The sequence below is a fragment of the Accipiter gentilis genome, chromosome 4 (genome assembly GCF_929443795.1).
Source record: "Accipiter gentilis chromosome 4, bAccGen1.1, whole genome shotgun sequence".
Taxonomy (NCBI): Eukaryota; Metazoa; Chordata; class Aves; order Accipitriformes; family Accipitridae; genus Astur; species Astur gentilis.
This window is the reverse complement of record NC_064883.1, coordinates 40,304,610-40,317,922: the sequence shown is the minus strand read 5'-3', so window position 1 is coordinate 40,317,922 and position 13,313 is coordinate 40,304,610. Positions and strand designations below refer to the sequence as shown.

Below are 13,313 nucleotides of genomic sequence, written 5' to 3'. Positions count from 1 at the left end.
TGAGAGTAAGAAATAACAAATACCAAGGTGAGAAGTAAAATAGATGAAAAGTATAGGTTTACCTTCTCAAGAATGACACTCAGCAGTAGAATTGCATGGATGATATGGAATAACCTCATGCATACTAATAGGCCCAACTATTCACACATGCATAACTGCTCATATGGGCAAGCCCAAACACATTTACGCCTTTGAATACTGGTCTATACAATAATAAGCATTAAGAAAAACAAAGTAGCTTTGCAAAATGTGGGGTTTTTTCTGAAATGAAATATTCTTCATGAAGAATGTGTGGGAAAGAGTTTCTTTGGAATTAACAACTCATCAAAACATATATTCATCTCTGACTGTAAATATGTATTTTGCTAACAGCTGCGCTGACTGAAAATAGGGCTACCCCTCAACTGATTTTAGGCCAGAAGCATTGTGGTCAAGACCTCCCTAATCCACGTGAAGCACAGCCAGGTTAGCTTAATCTGCCAATGAAGGTGAGTATGAGCCAACATCTTGCTTACCCTCGAGCAGATGAGGAAAAGCTCGTGTAACGCCATCTGCTTGCAGAGCTGGGTAGGCAGTAACCTACGGCTGCTCAGATAGCTCAGTATTTAAACTGGCAAAATAGATCCAAAAGAAAAAGTTTGGCAGTGACCTAAAAGCCCAATTATGCATAAAAGTTGCTTTTTAAAAATGCCAACATTGTCCAAACAGTACAGCCTACAGTGTGGCCACAGTGGTGTTGAGCATAAATCTGCTTTCTAAGAGTTTAGTTATGCCTGCATGGGAAAGGGAACATAGACAGTAAAGCACTTAAAAAAATAAAAAATTTACAATTCTGCCCACACAAGGTGGTATTAGGTACACAACCTACAAACTGCTTAGTGCCCAGAAGACTACCTGTGTGTTTTCAGCTGTCCATCAGTCTCCCCTCTGCCAAGGTGCTTCCCAAAAATATCCTAGCTGAACTGCTAGTGCCAGCAACTGCTCACCTGCACTTGGGTTAAAGTGAGTATGCTTGATGAAACAGCTTAAGTTCTAAGATTTTGCTATCGCAGTTTTTTGCTTGACTTCAGTTAGATGGTCATCATGCAGACGACTCAGCAGATGAAAAGGATGAACAACTTCTAACAAGGGAACAGTGTTAAGCAGAAACCTGCACCTGTAAACCTAGAGATGGACAAGAGTCCCCATTCACATCCAGGACCTAAAGGCATACTATTCAGGACATAACAGGGGCACAAGTGCGCCAAGTCAGAAACGGGAGGAAAGCGAGCAAGCAAACTTCCACAGAAATGGAGGTTTGATACACCTACCCAAACACATTCCCGGGGTGACTCCGCTGAAACACACGTCACTACCTGTGCTGAACCACCCTGGGCTCCCTGCACGGTCAGCAACGAGAAACGGGTGCCTGGAGCGGGCAACTCCCCGCACGGGATGGAAGGTGTCAGATTAGTCTCACCCTACATGCTCCTAGCTCTCTCCAGCAACTCTAACAGGAACCTCGAGGTGACTACAGCAGATCTTTGAACATCTCCAGCTGGGTGAATCCCACTCCTTGAGCCCGCAGCAACTTCCACCAGGCAGAAATGGCAAGACTGAAGTCTGGTTTGGTTGTATCAAGAGCACTGTAGTTTATGAATCACTTCTCCGTCAAAATCTCAAGTTTTTACTAAGCACTGTCACACTAGTTAGCAACTACATTGGCAGGTCTGTGGCAACAGGAAATTCACCTTTACTATGCTAGCCATACTTTTAGTATCAAAGAACATTCCATTTTTGCAAGACAAAGTTAAAAATTTCATTGAATTTTAGTTACAGTTTCCCCATATTTCTAAAATTCATAATGCAGAGTAAGTAACTGTTCTTGTAATATGGGAACTCAAAGAAAGTCTGTATAGCAACACCAAGAAAATCTGTGTATTGTAGAAACAATCTTTACATCAATCTATAAGGGAGGCAACATGCTAGCTGAGGGTCAAAATTCAAGATCTCAAATGTGCTGAAAATACTTATCAACAACTGAAACTACCTACTCTTATTTGGGACATCCAAAATTATTTTCCTTTTAAGAAGATACACTTCTCCAGTCATTAAGTATATTCAAAAGATTAAAAAGCTAATAGAATATTAAATCTGAATATGAAATATTCAGTCTTGCAAAACAAAATGAATTGTATATGATTCACGAACCGTATTGTTAAGAATTAAATTGGAAATTTAATCCAAGTTTTATTGTAGATCAGAAACATTTAAATTCTTGGTCAGATAAACTTAATTAAATACACACACTTCCACAATACTATGAACAAATGAATTACATCCAAGAGATTCATTAATTATATTTTGGCTTTTAATTAATGCCTATTACCACAGAATACTGAAAAGAAAGTTCTATTCAGTTCATTTACATCAGAACCATGGCAATAATTATGTACTGTGACAGAAACAGGAAGTTCTAATTCTCCATCATATTCCTGAGTCCTCGAAATTGAGCAACACAGCTGCAAGTAAATTATAACAAAAGGAAACCCAATGTCAGCAAGGGTCAGGAGATCTCACTAAATTACCACTGACTGTGTTTAGCTGCTTAATGCTTTATGAAATCTACTGCAATCGCAAATGCACAAAGCTGGATTTGCAATTTAATATTTAATGTAATTTTAGGGTTGTGAACAAAATTTAATCAGTTCAAAATATAGCTCCTCTCATTAAAAAAACCAACAAACCAAAACCCATAAAAGTTGTAACAAAAACTAACCCTTGAAAAAGACTCTTTTTCATCTTCTTTCCCAACATCTACCACTACAACAACATATTTAGTGGTACTATGTAACTGAAGACAACAAAAAAGCCGTAATACTCAAGAAAGAACATACATCTGAACCCATCATGTTGCTCTGCATTTTTCAGTGTCATTTTAGCAAATCTCTTATAACACCTAGAAATAAATAGTAAGCTGTATAATAGTGATCACCAATATCTTCATGACGAAAATTAAATACCTCTAATCATAGTATTTTCCATGGAACGCATTCTAAAATAGTACTTATGGAATAACAAAAACAGTAGGTTATTATTTTCTATTCAATATTATTCTACAGATCACTCTCAACTCTTCGTCTACCAGTCTTACAATGCCACATGCTGTAATGCCCTCCATTTATTGACTTCATATTATGCTTTCCAGTACACAGTGCTGTAGCAAGAATAACTATATCAAATTTGTTTATTTCAGATACATAGAATATACACAATACCATTTAAAGTATACTTCCACAAAAAAAAATTCCCATTTTCCTTGCGAAGATTTATTTCAAACTAGATATATGTCAGATTAGTCATTAATAAACTTACATGATAATTTCTTTTAAGACTATTACTTCAGAAAAAAGAAATATGAAAAAGATCAAAGAGAGGCCCTGCCCCTGGCATAACTTTGCAGTTTATAGGCAAGGGTAGAGAATCTGCATATTCCGTGGAGAAGACACTGCACAGGCACAACTCTGCGGACAACACTGTAAGAATTTTACCACGCTGGCACTTACTAGTGAGTATCTCTGATCTGCAAACAACTAAATATATGGATATATGTAAAAACCAATTTGGTTCCACTATGGAGCGGGATAACAGGAACAAAGAAGAGACAGCCCACGGACCAAAACCCATGGGAAGTCAGTGAGATTCTAAGCCTGGCAGAGAGAGGGTCCTCTCCCTGGGCCAGATGCAGATTTGAAGCTTACCTGTAGCTAAAAGTATGAATAATATGCTATCCTAACAAACACTGTTAGTAGAAGTGTACCTTACTGACAGGAGTTCTTATGCTGACACAGAAAAAAAAAAATTCTCCAAAGCAGAATAAGCTTGAACCAGCCAAAGCAATTCTTATCAGTATAACTGTGCCTACATATTGATTTATACATAGCTCTCCTTTTGTTTAGAATATGGATTTTCTCCTGTTCCTTCTAACCAAAGTAGTGATGCCTGCAAAAGTCCTAGGGGGGTGTGGTGGGTTGACGCTGGCTGGAGGCCAGGTGCCCACCAAAGCTACTCTATCACCCCTCCTGCTCAGCTGGACAGGGGAGAAAATATAATGAAAGGCTCGCGGGTTGAGATAAGGACAGGGAGAGATCACTCAACCAGTTACCGTCATGGGCAAAACAGACTTGACTTGGGGAAATTAACTTAATTTATTGCCAGTCAATCAGAGTAGGGTAACGAGAAATAAAACAAAATCTTGAAACACCTTCCCCCCACCCCTCCCTTCTTCCTGGGCAAAACTTCACTCCTGGATCCTCCACCTACCCTCTCCAGCGGCGCAGGGGGACAGGGAATGGGGGTTACGATCAGTTCATCACACATCTCTGCCGCTTCACCCTCCTCTTCAAGGGGAGGACTCCTCACATTCTTCCCCTGCTCCAGCGTGGGGTCCCTCCCACAGGAGACAGTTCTCCATGAACTTCTCCAACATGGGTCCTTCCCACGGGCTGCAGTTCTTCACGAACTGCTCCAGAGTGGGTCCCTTCCATGGGGTGCAGTCCTTCAGGAGCACACTGCTCCAGTGTGGGTCCCCCACGGGGTCACAAGTCCTGCCAGATAACCTGCTCCATGGGCTCCTCTCTCCACAGATCCTGCCAGGAGCCTGCTCCAGTGGGGGTTCCCACAGTGTCACAGCCTCCTTCAGGCACCCACCTGCTCCGGCGTGGGGTCCTCCACAGGCTGCAGGTGGAGATCTGCTCCCCCGTGGACCTCCGTGGGCTGCAGGGGGACAGCCTGCCTCACCGTGGTCTTCCCCACGGGCTGCAGGGGAATCTCTGCTCCGGCGCCTGGAGCACCTCCTCCCCTCCTTCTGCACTGACCTGGGGGTCTGCAGGGCTGGTTCACCCACATGTTCTCACTCCTCTCCCCAGCTGCAGTTTCTGTGCCCGCTGCAACTTTTTTCCCTTCTTAAATCTGTTATCCCAGAGGCGTTGCCACTATCGCCGATGGGCCGGCCTTAGCCAGCGGCGGGTCCGTCTCGGAGCCGGCTGGCCTTGGCTTTATCGGACATGGGGGAAGCTTCTGGCAGCTTCTCACAGAAGCCACCCCTGTAACCCCCCCGCTACCAAAACCTTGGCACGCAAACCCAATACATGGCATCCAGCCAGGGTCAACCCACCAGAGGGGGAGAGGGCTGGTGACGACAGCAACACTGATAGTGCAGCCCTGGAAGGAACTCACTAAGCCTTTTTAAACAGAATATTGTCTTCACGGTTTGTGAGATTGGTTTTAGTCCTTTCAAAATAGGAGTGATATAGTGGTCTTGCAGACACATCACTAAAGCCTATTACAAATCCAAACTACTAAGATCCTATACAGGAAATCACTTCAGATTATACATAACTTTGTATTTAATAGCAAAACTGACTAATTATTCAAATTCAAATATATTTTATTAGCAATTCTATTAACAGATTTTTGAAGAAAGGGACAATCATTCATTCTACTGCCCAGCACAATACATTAAATTTAATGAAAAGAAATCCAAATCAGAAACTATTCCTTCACATGGACTCCCCTGACTCCAGTGAAGCATGTGTCTTATAAAATTGAGGAGCAATATATTCAGGATCCAGAGATTTTTTTCCCCTATTCTTCTTCCTATGAAGTTCCATAAATCCATTACAATTTTTTTTTTTTTTTTTTTTTTTTGAAACTGGAATAGGACATTCCAACAAGGTAAACTACATATTAAAAGATTTAAATCTTCTACAAGAAAGTGGAGAATATTGCCATCTGTGGAAATTGGCTAATGTTGGCTTGTCTTCAGGGTCCACAGAGTAATCAGACTCTTTATGAGGTATCTATTTTAAACCTTGTCTTGGACAAGCAACTAGCTCTGCAATGACAGCTCCTTTATGCAACAAAAGAAAGCAGCTGTAGAGCCAATGTTAGCTTCACCAAGTACAGGAGCCACAACCTCTTTAATCAATAAAAATAACCCAATCCTTATAGTGTAACTTTTCTCTCCTATTTCACTGCCCTCTAAGACATGTTCCTAAGAACTTATGCAGCTGCAAGGTAATAATTGTATCACATAACCTAGGACCTGACACAAAGCAACACAAGAGCAGTATGTGTTATTGTTTAAACAGAAAGAAGCAGACCTCAAACCCATAAAATTAATCCGCTTTTGAGAAGGCAAAATTCCTCTTCAGTGACACCCAGAGAAGAACCACACATGACCTGGTTTATTCCAAACTGCTATATCTTTAAGTTCATAGAAGTATTTTTGCCTCCAGAATTGTTTTCCCCACTTTTTACTTGTTTTGGAACAATGTAATCACCTTCAGACAGACAAGCACTGAAACACTGCGTTAGGCTAAAATACTTTAAGTTTATGTCCCTTCTTCAGCGATGGGGCCACACTTGGCATGAAACAACAGGTCTTAATTCTTTGTTCTTACACCTGGTGAAAACCTGCTTACTTGCCTTCAAACCTGCCCCAAAGAGTTGTCATGTAACCGGAAACCAAACCAGACCCTGCACACGTAAGCACCTGGAGAGCACTGAAAGTAGGCAAGAGAGAGCATTGCAAGGAAGATTACAGTTACAGCTGAGGCTTCGTTCTTTCACCAATTTGTGATTCAGTTTCTAAAATCATACATCATGAGTTGCTTATAAAGACAGTCATATATAGGGCTACTGGCATAAATATAAAAAAAAAAAGTAGCACTTTTTTTCCTGAGAACTAGAACAAATATTAACAAAAAATCACTGTATGTAAAGTGTGCTTTTTAAGATGACATAAATTGAGCAGAATTTGACAAAAACACAAGGTGTTCTTTGACAATCGAATACATAGAGAGGCTCCTGCTCCTACCCACAACTCTTAATTTGGAAAAGTACACAATTCTTTAAAATAACGGAGCATTTACAACAAAAATAATAATTAAAAAACAAAACAAAACAAACAAACCCACAAAACCAAACCCAAACCAATTTCTGTGTGCAATTCAAAGGCTAAAACATTTAAACACATGCCTTACACATCATGGATTTGTCCAATTACATCTTGCTTAAAAGGAAAGCACCTACCTGTAACTGGACATTTCTAAACCTCTTTATTTATATGCTACAGACCACATTTCAGTCCCTCAGCAAAGGCCCAAAGTAGGGAGTTAACATGGCAAACTTACAACACCAGAAATAATTTTGTCACTGTTGAAAGCATATACATATTTCTGCAACTATCATAAGTAACTTACTGCACAGTGACCTAGAAAATCTAACTGAAGCAAAATAAACACAGAATTCTTAAACTCTGTGGAAGCATAAGTAAGGTCTTAATAATAAAGCTGGTTTTAGTAAACATCTATTATATACAAGATTTTTCTCTTTTTTCAAAAGATGCATTAGTTACAGGTACAAGACTTGTATCTTCATGTCCAACATGGAAAATGAGAGGAACAAAAGTAAATACTGACTGATGAAGAGTCTGAAAAAGATCCCGAAGACCAAATCCCTACCAAGTAGTTAAGCTGAATTCAGATTACTGGTCAGAAAAAGCGTTTATTTTTCACTAATCAAGTATCCGCAGGGTGTTCATTTTATTTAAGTCCTTACTCAATACAATTTTTCACTGATTTCCACAAAGTGCCGATCTGTGCTAAAACTAAATAATCAATGGAAAGCAAGAAAGTGTACCGGGATTTAGGACAAGGTATGCATGTGCTTTTCTTACCAGAAAATTGCTATTCACTTCCCAGAAGTTCCAGCTTAATAGGTGTTTAAAGTGCAAGACAAAGATAACTGAAATCAAAAGAAACCTTCACACACTTCCAAGACAGATAATTAATTTTACAAGTAACTTGTCCAATTCTACAACAGGTACTGCGAAGCTGCTAAGTACTTTCTTATTTTAAAATACAATTTTCAAACTGTTGAACAGATTATATTGATTTAGCATCACAGCTAGGATTTTGTGTTACACCTGACTTACAAACTGTAATTCAACTCAGTTTTATTTGCATTACTCACATCACATATTAAGAGGTTAACGTCAATACTCTATTGTAAATAGAATATACAAATTGCTACTTTTACAGCTGATTTTTTTTTTGTTTTTTTAAGATGTGTATCTATTCTGTTACAGGCATTTACAGTTGGCGTCAGCCTTCATGTTTTTCCGGTTGTTAACTAATTTTATTACCAGTATCACGATGCTGGTGCCCATGCAGAGCAGGTGCAAATTGCACAGAAAAATATGTACAACTCTTACTGGAACACGGAAGATGACAATTAACTTCCCCAACAGAAAACCTGAATTTATTTTACACTGCCTAAGAATCCCACCCCTCTTCAATTTGCATAAGGTGAGAAAAGAAATTTAATTTTTAAGACAGAGTATTAATAAAAATTATTTTCATACACACTTGTATAGGAGGGTAACCCTCCCACTCCCAGAGATAGTCTAAAAGCTTCCAAATTTAATTTCTTATGTTTGCTGCCTTTATTATAGACTTTTAACCTTTTCAGAACACTATCTCATACCTTTTCTTAAGAATCAAGAATCTTGAACCCTTAGATAACCCATAAAAATGGAAAGAATTGTGCAATGTATTAAAAGCTTTTTTAATGCTAAGTTCAGAAAAGCACGAAATCATCAACCTAGAAGTCCCAAAGACTAAAAATAAACTGTGATGAGAACAGAAATGAAACACTAGTTTGTCACACTGACATACTTTTTGTGTAGAATTTTGTAAACACAAAATAAATCCTACAAATTGATAAACTATTACCCCACAACTACATGACTCAAACAGGGAGCAAGATGTTGTAGAAGGGAACAGACTTAAGGATTCTTTTCACTTATCAAATTTAATCCTAGTCAAACCATGACGATTTGTATCAGACAGTGCTTACACGGTGTTTACTAATGTAACAAAACCATCAATTATTTGCAACTCCATTAAAAATGTCAATCAAGATAGTGTATGGTAGCATGACTGAAAGAGGAGTTGTTGCAGGTTTTTCTATAAAGCCAGTTTCGGAAACGGTAGCACACTCTGAAAGTACTAGCCAAAATAAATGCATGTATGAAAAAGATTAAGGGATAAGTTAAAAGGCACAACATCATATATATCTGCATTTGTAGCATATGTATTAAAAATATAACAAATTTTCTTTTATTTTGCTCTAAGCATGAGCCAGAAAAAACTTTAATTCTCACTAGAGAACCTTTATGATGTCTGATCTCTCAATTATTTAACAGGAAATTAGTTTTGGAATAAATAAACTACACATTCACTTAGAAGAATAAATTCATACTACATCCTAAAAAAAATGTGAATGTAATGCATTATACTGAAATTTGAACTACGTGCTTCATAAATGTATATTCTACGTGCTTACCTGTCTTGATCTGGGTCTTCCAGGAGAAAACTTGCGTTTGGTGATGGCTGGTTTTCCCATGCCAATTTTTGGAGTGACTGATACATAAGTTGTTGGGAGAGCGCTTCCAGCAGTGGAAGGCAATGCTGGGGGCTGACTGTGCTGTACATCTCGTGCAGAATGCAAGTCTAATGAAACATCTGGTGAGGAAGACACATTTGTCTTGTTTATATTAACTGATGGGGGACGTGAAGGGTAAGTCTCAGCTGGTGATTTTATGGGTTTGTCTCCAACTGGTGAACTATTTGCAGCACCTTCATTTGCAGTAGAAGTTTCTACCTCTAGAAGAGCTGGTGTTTCTGACTTTTCATGGGTTTCTCCTTTTTCTACATCTTTTTGCACTTTTATTATTTCCAGTTGTTGTTCTACAGGGGTACAAATCTCTCCTTTACTTTCAGTCTCCTGTATTTCTGGCGTCACAGTTATGGTCTCAGGTACTGAAGACAGAGACCGAGAGTCTACTGTGGATACTTCTGATACCTCCACACTACCTTGTGGTAGCTGTGTCTCTTCCACTTGTTTGTCTAACTCCTGCTGAATTACAGCTTGAACACCTTCCATCATGTCCATCATTTTCTCAGTCTGACTGTCACCAGATGCTGGTGTGTTTTTAGGAGACATTTCCATTTCAGCTGAATTAATTTCAACAGAGACTTCTGTTTCCAGTTGTGTGGTCTTTTCTTCTGGTGATACACCTGTAAGTACAACCATATTAGAGGTTCAGTGCGAAAAAGAAAAACTTACAGAGGTGTAGTGGTCAACAAGTATACTTGCTATGTATCAAGTACACCAAGTACATATCACTTTAATTAAGTGAATTTAATGCATAGCTTAAAATATACATCATAAATATCTTTCTTTGTACCTATGTTTACAGTCATCTATGTTTTTAGTTCATTATTTTTCTTTCCTGGAAACACAGCAGAGTAAATCACAAGAAAGGAGACCCATGATTAATTTTTGAGGAATCTGAACACACATTTCCAGGTAGGCAGCTGAAAGTAGGTTCTCCTTTTTCATTTCTGTATATTGAAAATGCATGCTAACATAAATTAATGTATTTTAAGCAACTGTCCCAACACTTCCAAAAAGCAGAGCTAAGAACAGGAAAAGTATAATAAAAAATATTTCCCTCCTAGCGCTCCCTTCAGACTTTAGGAAATCACCTGAAATCAAAACAGTTGATGCTGTTTTTTAATTTACCAATGTCTCATGGAATTCTTCCAAAAATATTTCTCTAACCTTCCTCTGAACCAAATCAAGCACCTTTGATCCACAACTTTCTTCACCATTGAGTTCCAGAGTCTTGTATCCATTCCATGGAGAACCACATTCATTGCTCTGATTTTGGCTTCTCATATCTTCTTTTGATGGACCCCGATTCTCTTACAGGCCACTTACTTTCTATTACACTTGCACTCTTCTTAAATTCACACTGCTACAACCTTCTCAGCCAATACAGTTCAAAGCCTGGTATTTTATTATGAATGTGCTGTCACTGATCATTTTAAATCATGGCCCTTATACCACAGGCTGTGATGCATAACAGAGTGATCACGGCTAACCTGCAAGATAATTTTTTTTTGCTTTGCCTTTAAATGCAGGTTTCTTGTTTCCCCTTAGAGCAACCATCCTCCAACATTGGCTGGGAGTGGAAGGGACATACTGGAAAGTTCTTTGCCATTGATATCAATCACTAACACATTTAGAGCATTTGACCCAGAAACCATTCTATTTGTATTTTTTTCTTTGGCTGGTACTTCATTTGTGACTGACAAGACATATTTATTCCCAGAACACAAATGATCAGCAACTGCAGCACACCCTGTCTAGATGACTCCATTTGTTTATTAAACAAATTATCTTTTATGTACAAAGGGAAAAAAGAATAAAAGAAATCCTTCACCAAAGATATTTGTGGAGTTACAACCACAAAGCACATAAACTGGAAAGAAGTTCTACAGTGTGCCCCAAAACATACCAGGAGAAATTACTCCAATCCAATTGCAGCTACAAACAAAAAAGACTTGAAGAGAAAGTGTGAGTGACTGGATTTGAATAGCAACAAGTAGTGGTTTTTACTATAAACCTCCAGTGTACTAAAGCATTTAACTGTATTTCAAGCTTTTGGAGAAAGCTAGTCCCACCAAAAAAGCAAAAAAATTCTCCTACACAAACACTCCAAAGACTATCTTTGCCTTCAATAAAATACTTCTTCAGCAAAAAAGTTAATACTCTTGCTTGAGAGTTCAAATAGTAGAATTGATGCAATTTGTCTCCTACTGCTTTCCAAGCACTTTTTCCTATTAAATTTATGAAGTACCACAAAGCTTACTGAATAGAAGAGGGTTCTGAAGGGTTCTGTGCTGCGTTTTCCCAGACTGCAAAACTCTCTTACCATCTGTGACACATCCAACAGCTGATTCTTGACCAGGGCCATCATCAGTAATGGGCTGTTCCTGAAACGTCGCATCCTCTCCACCACTTTCCATTTCCATTTCATTTGTACAAGCTTAAGGAGAGGCAAAGAAGTTATCAAAAATGATTATGATGTTTATTCTGTTACTTTGGCATCAGTAGTTGCTGTCACTGTTTGACCTTTTGGCTAAAGAGAATGATATTTAATAATGTGATAGGAGTTAGGACAAATCAGGTCAATAAAAAGGTTAGGGAGACTACATAGTACTCCTGAAAGATTAAGAGCCTTTTTCTCATTAACACTGAAGGTGTTTTATACCTTTCAGATAGTGAAATATGTCTGTAAAGCAATTATATACACCTAATTGTGAAAATTTAATTATTTACACAGTCACAGACTTCGCATTACCTGAGCAATACAAAAAAGTCTTTTCTCAAATTCCAGCCTGCTAAATTCAACAGAACTTGTAGCACGAAGGCTTCAAATTTTTATACAGATACTACAATGGCCACCTACTATCAGCACTTGGAACACTGATTTTCAACATACCTGTTTAACAACATGAAAACTAAATTTTGCCACTTTAGAACGAGGATACCTTAATCTGCAAGTTCCTCCTCCTAAATAAAGGAATTTGGATGGAAAAAGTGCTACTGAGCGCTTCTTCCGCTGACAGTATCTATAATAGCTGACAGCTCTATAATAGAGCACAGAAACAAGAAATACTTATTTTTTTCCTCGTGTAAAAGCTTTTTCAGTTAAGGAAATTCATTAATATGCACTAGACAAAGTAGGAGCAGGAAAACCAGAGTATATAGTACATGTAACCTCCAAAGGATCTGATCCTCCAACAGATGTTAGCACAAAAAAGTCAAATGAATATAGCTTTCTGTTCAGGAAAGTAAAGTTCAAAAAGCCAGGAACTATTAGGTGATGCTACTTTTAGCACCTAAAAACTGCTGTCAGACTCTGCCAACTTTAAAGTGATATTTTAACTTTGAGGAAATAATCATTTAGATTGGCTCCAAATCTGATTTTAATGTACAAAAGTGCTCTCCTGGGTATAAAACACTGCATGACTGTACTGATGTAATAGCTCCAGATTACTCCTAGTAGTTGAGATGACAGTCCTGTTCTTCCTTGGGGAGAAGAGCATGCTTGTCAATGCTTCTACTAGCTAGAAATCCTAACAGAAGTATTACTTATAAGTTGAGTATAATAATAAACCTGTTACTTACTCAAAAGGGTTTTCAGCAGAAGATTGGGAGTTTTTCCAGCACAAATTTTGGATATTACTTGGGACATCTTCCTAAACATTCTAAATACACTGCCTGAGAGTCCAACAGCCTCCACTAACCTTTCAGAATGGAAGTGATCTTCAAAGGTTGAAGTTGCCACTTTTTCTAACTTGGAGCATGTGTTCACTGACAGAGTTCTTCTGCTCACTTACATACTTGTACCTACT

The 13,313-nt window shown here is 38.5% G+C and overlaps 1 protein-coding gene across 13 annotated transcripts in view; it reads right to left on the bottom strand.

The window, feature by feature from the left end:
• The window catches only part of KMT2C (lysine methyltransferase 2C), a 199,561-nt gene that overhangs the window by 74,609 nt on the left and 111,639 nt on the right, over positions 1-13,313 (bottom strand). For all 13 annotated transcript variants that reach the window (XM_049799094.1, XM_049799092.1, XM_049799098.1 and 10 more), the window contains 2 exons: positions 11,828-11,941; positions 9,391-10,124 (listed from right to left, as the gene is read on the bottom strand). In XM_049799094.1, the coding sequence (XP_049655051.1) occupies positions 9,391-10,124; positions 11,828-11,941 (848 nt within the window). The remainder of the gene's footprint in view (positions 1-9,390; positions 10,125-11,827; positions 11,942-13,313) is intronic.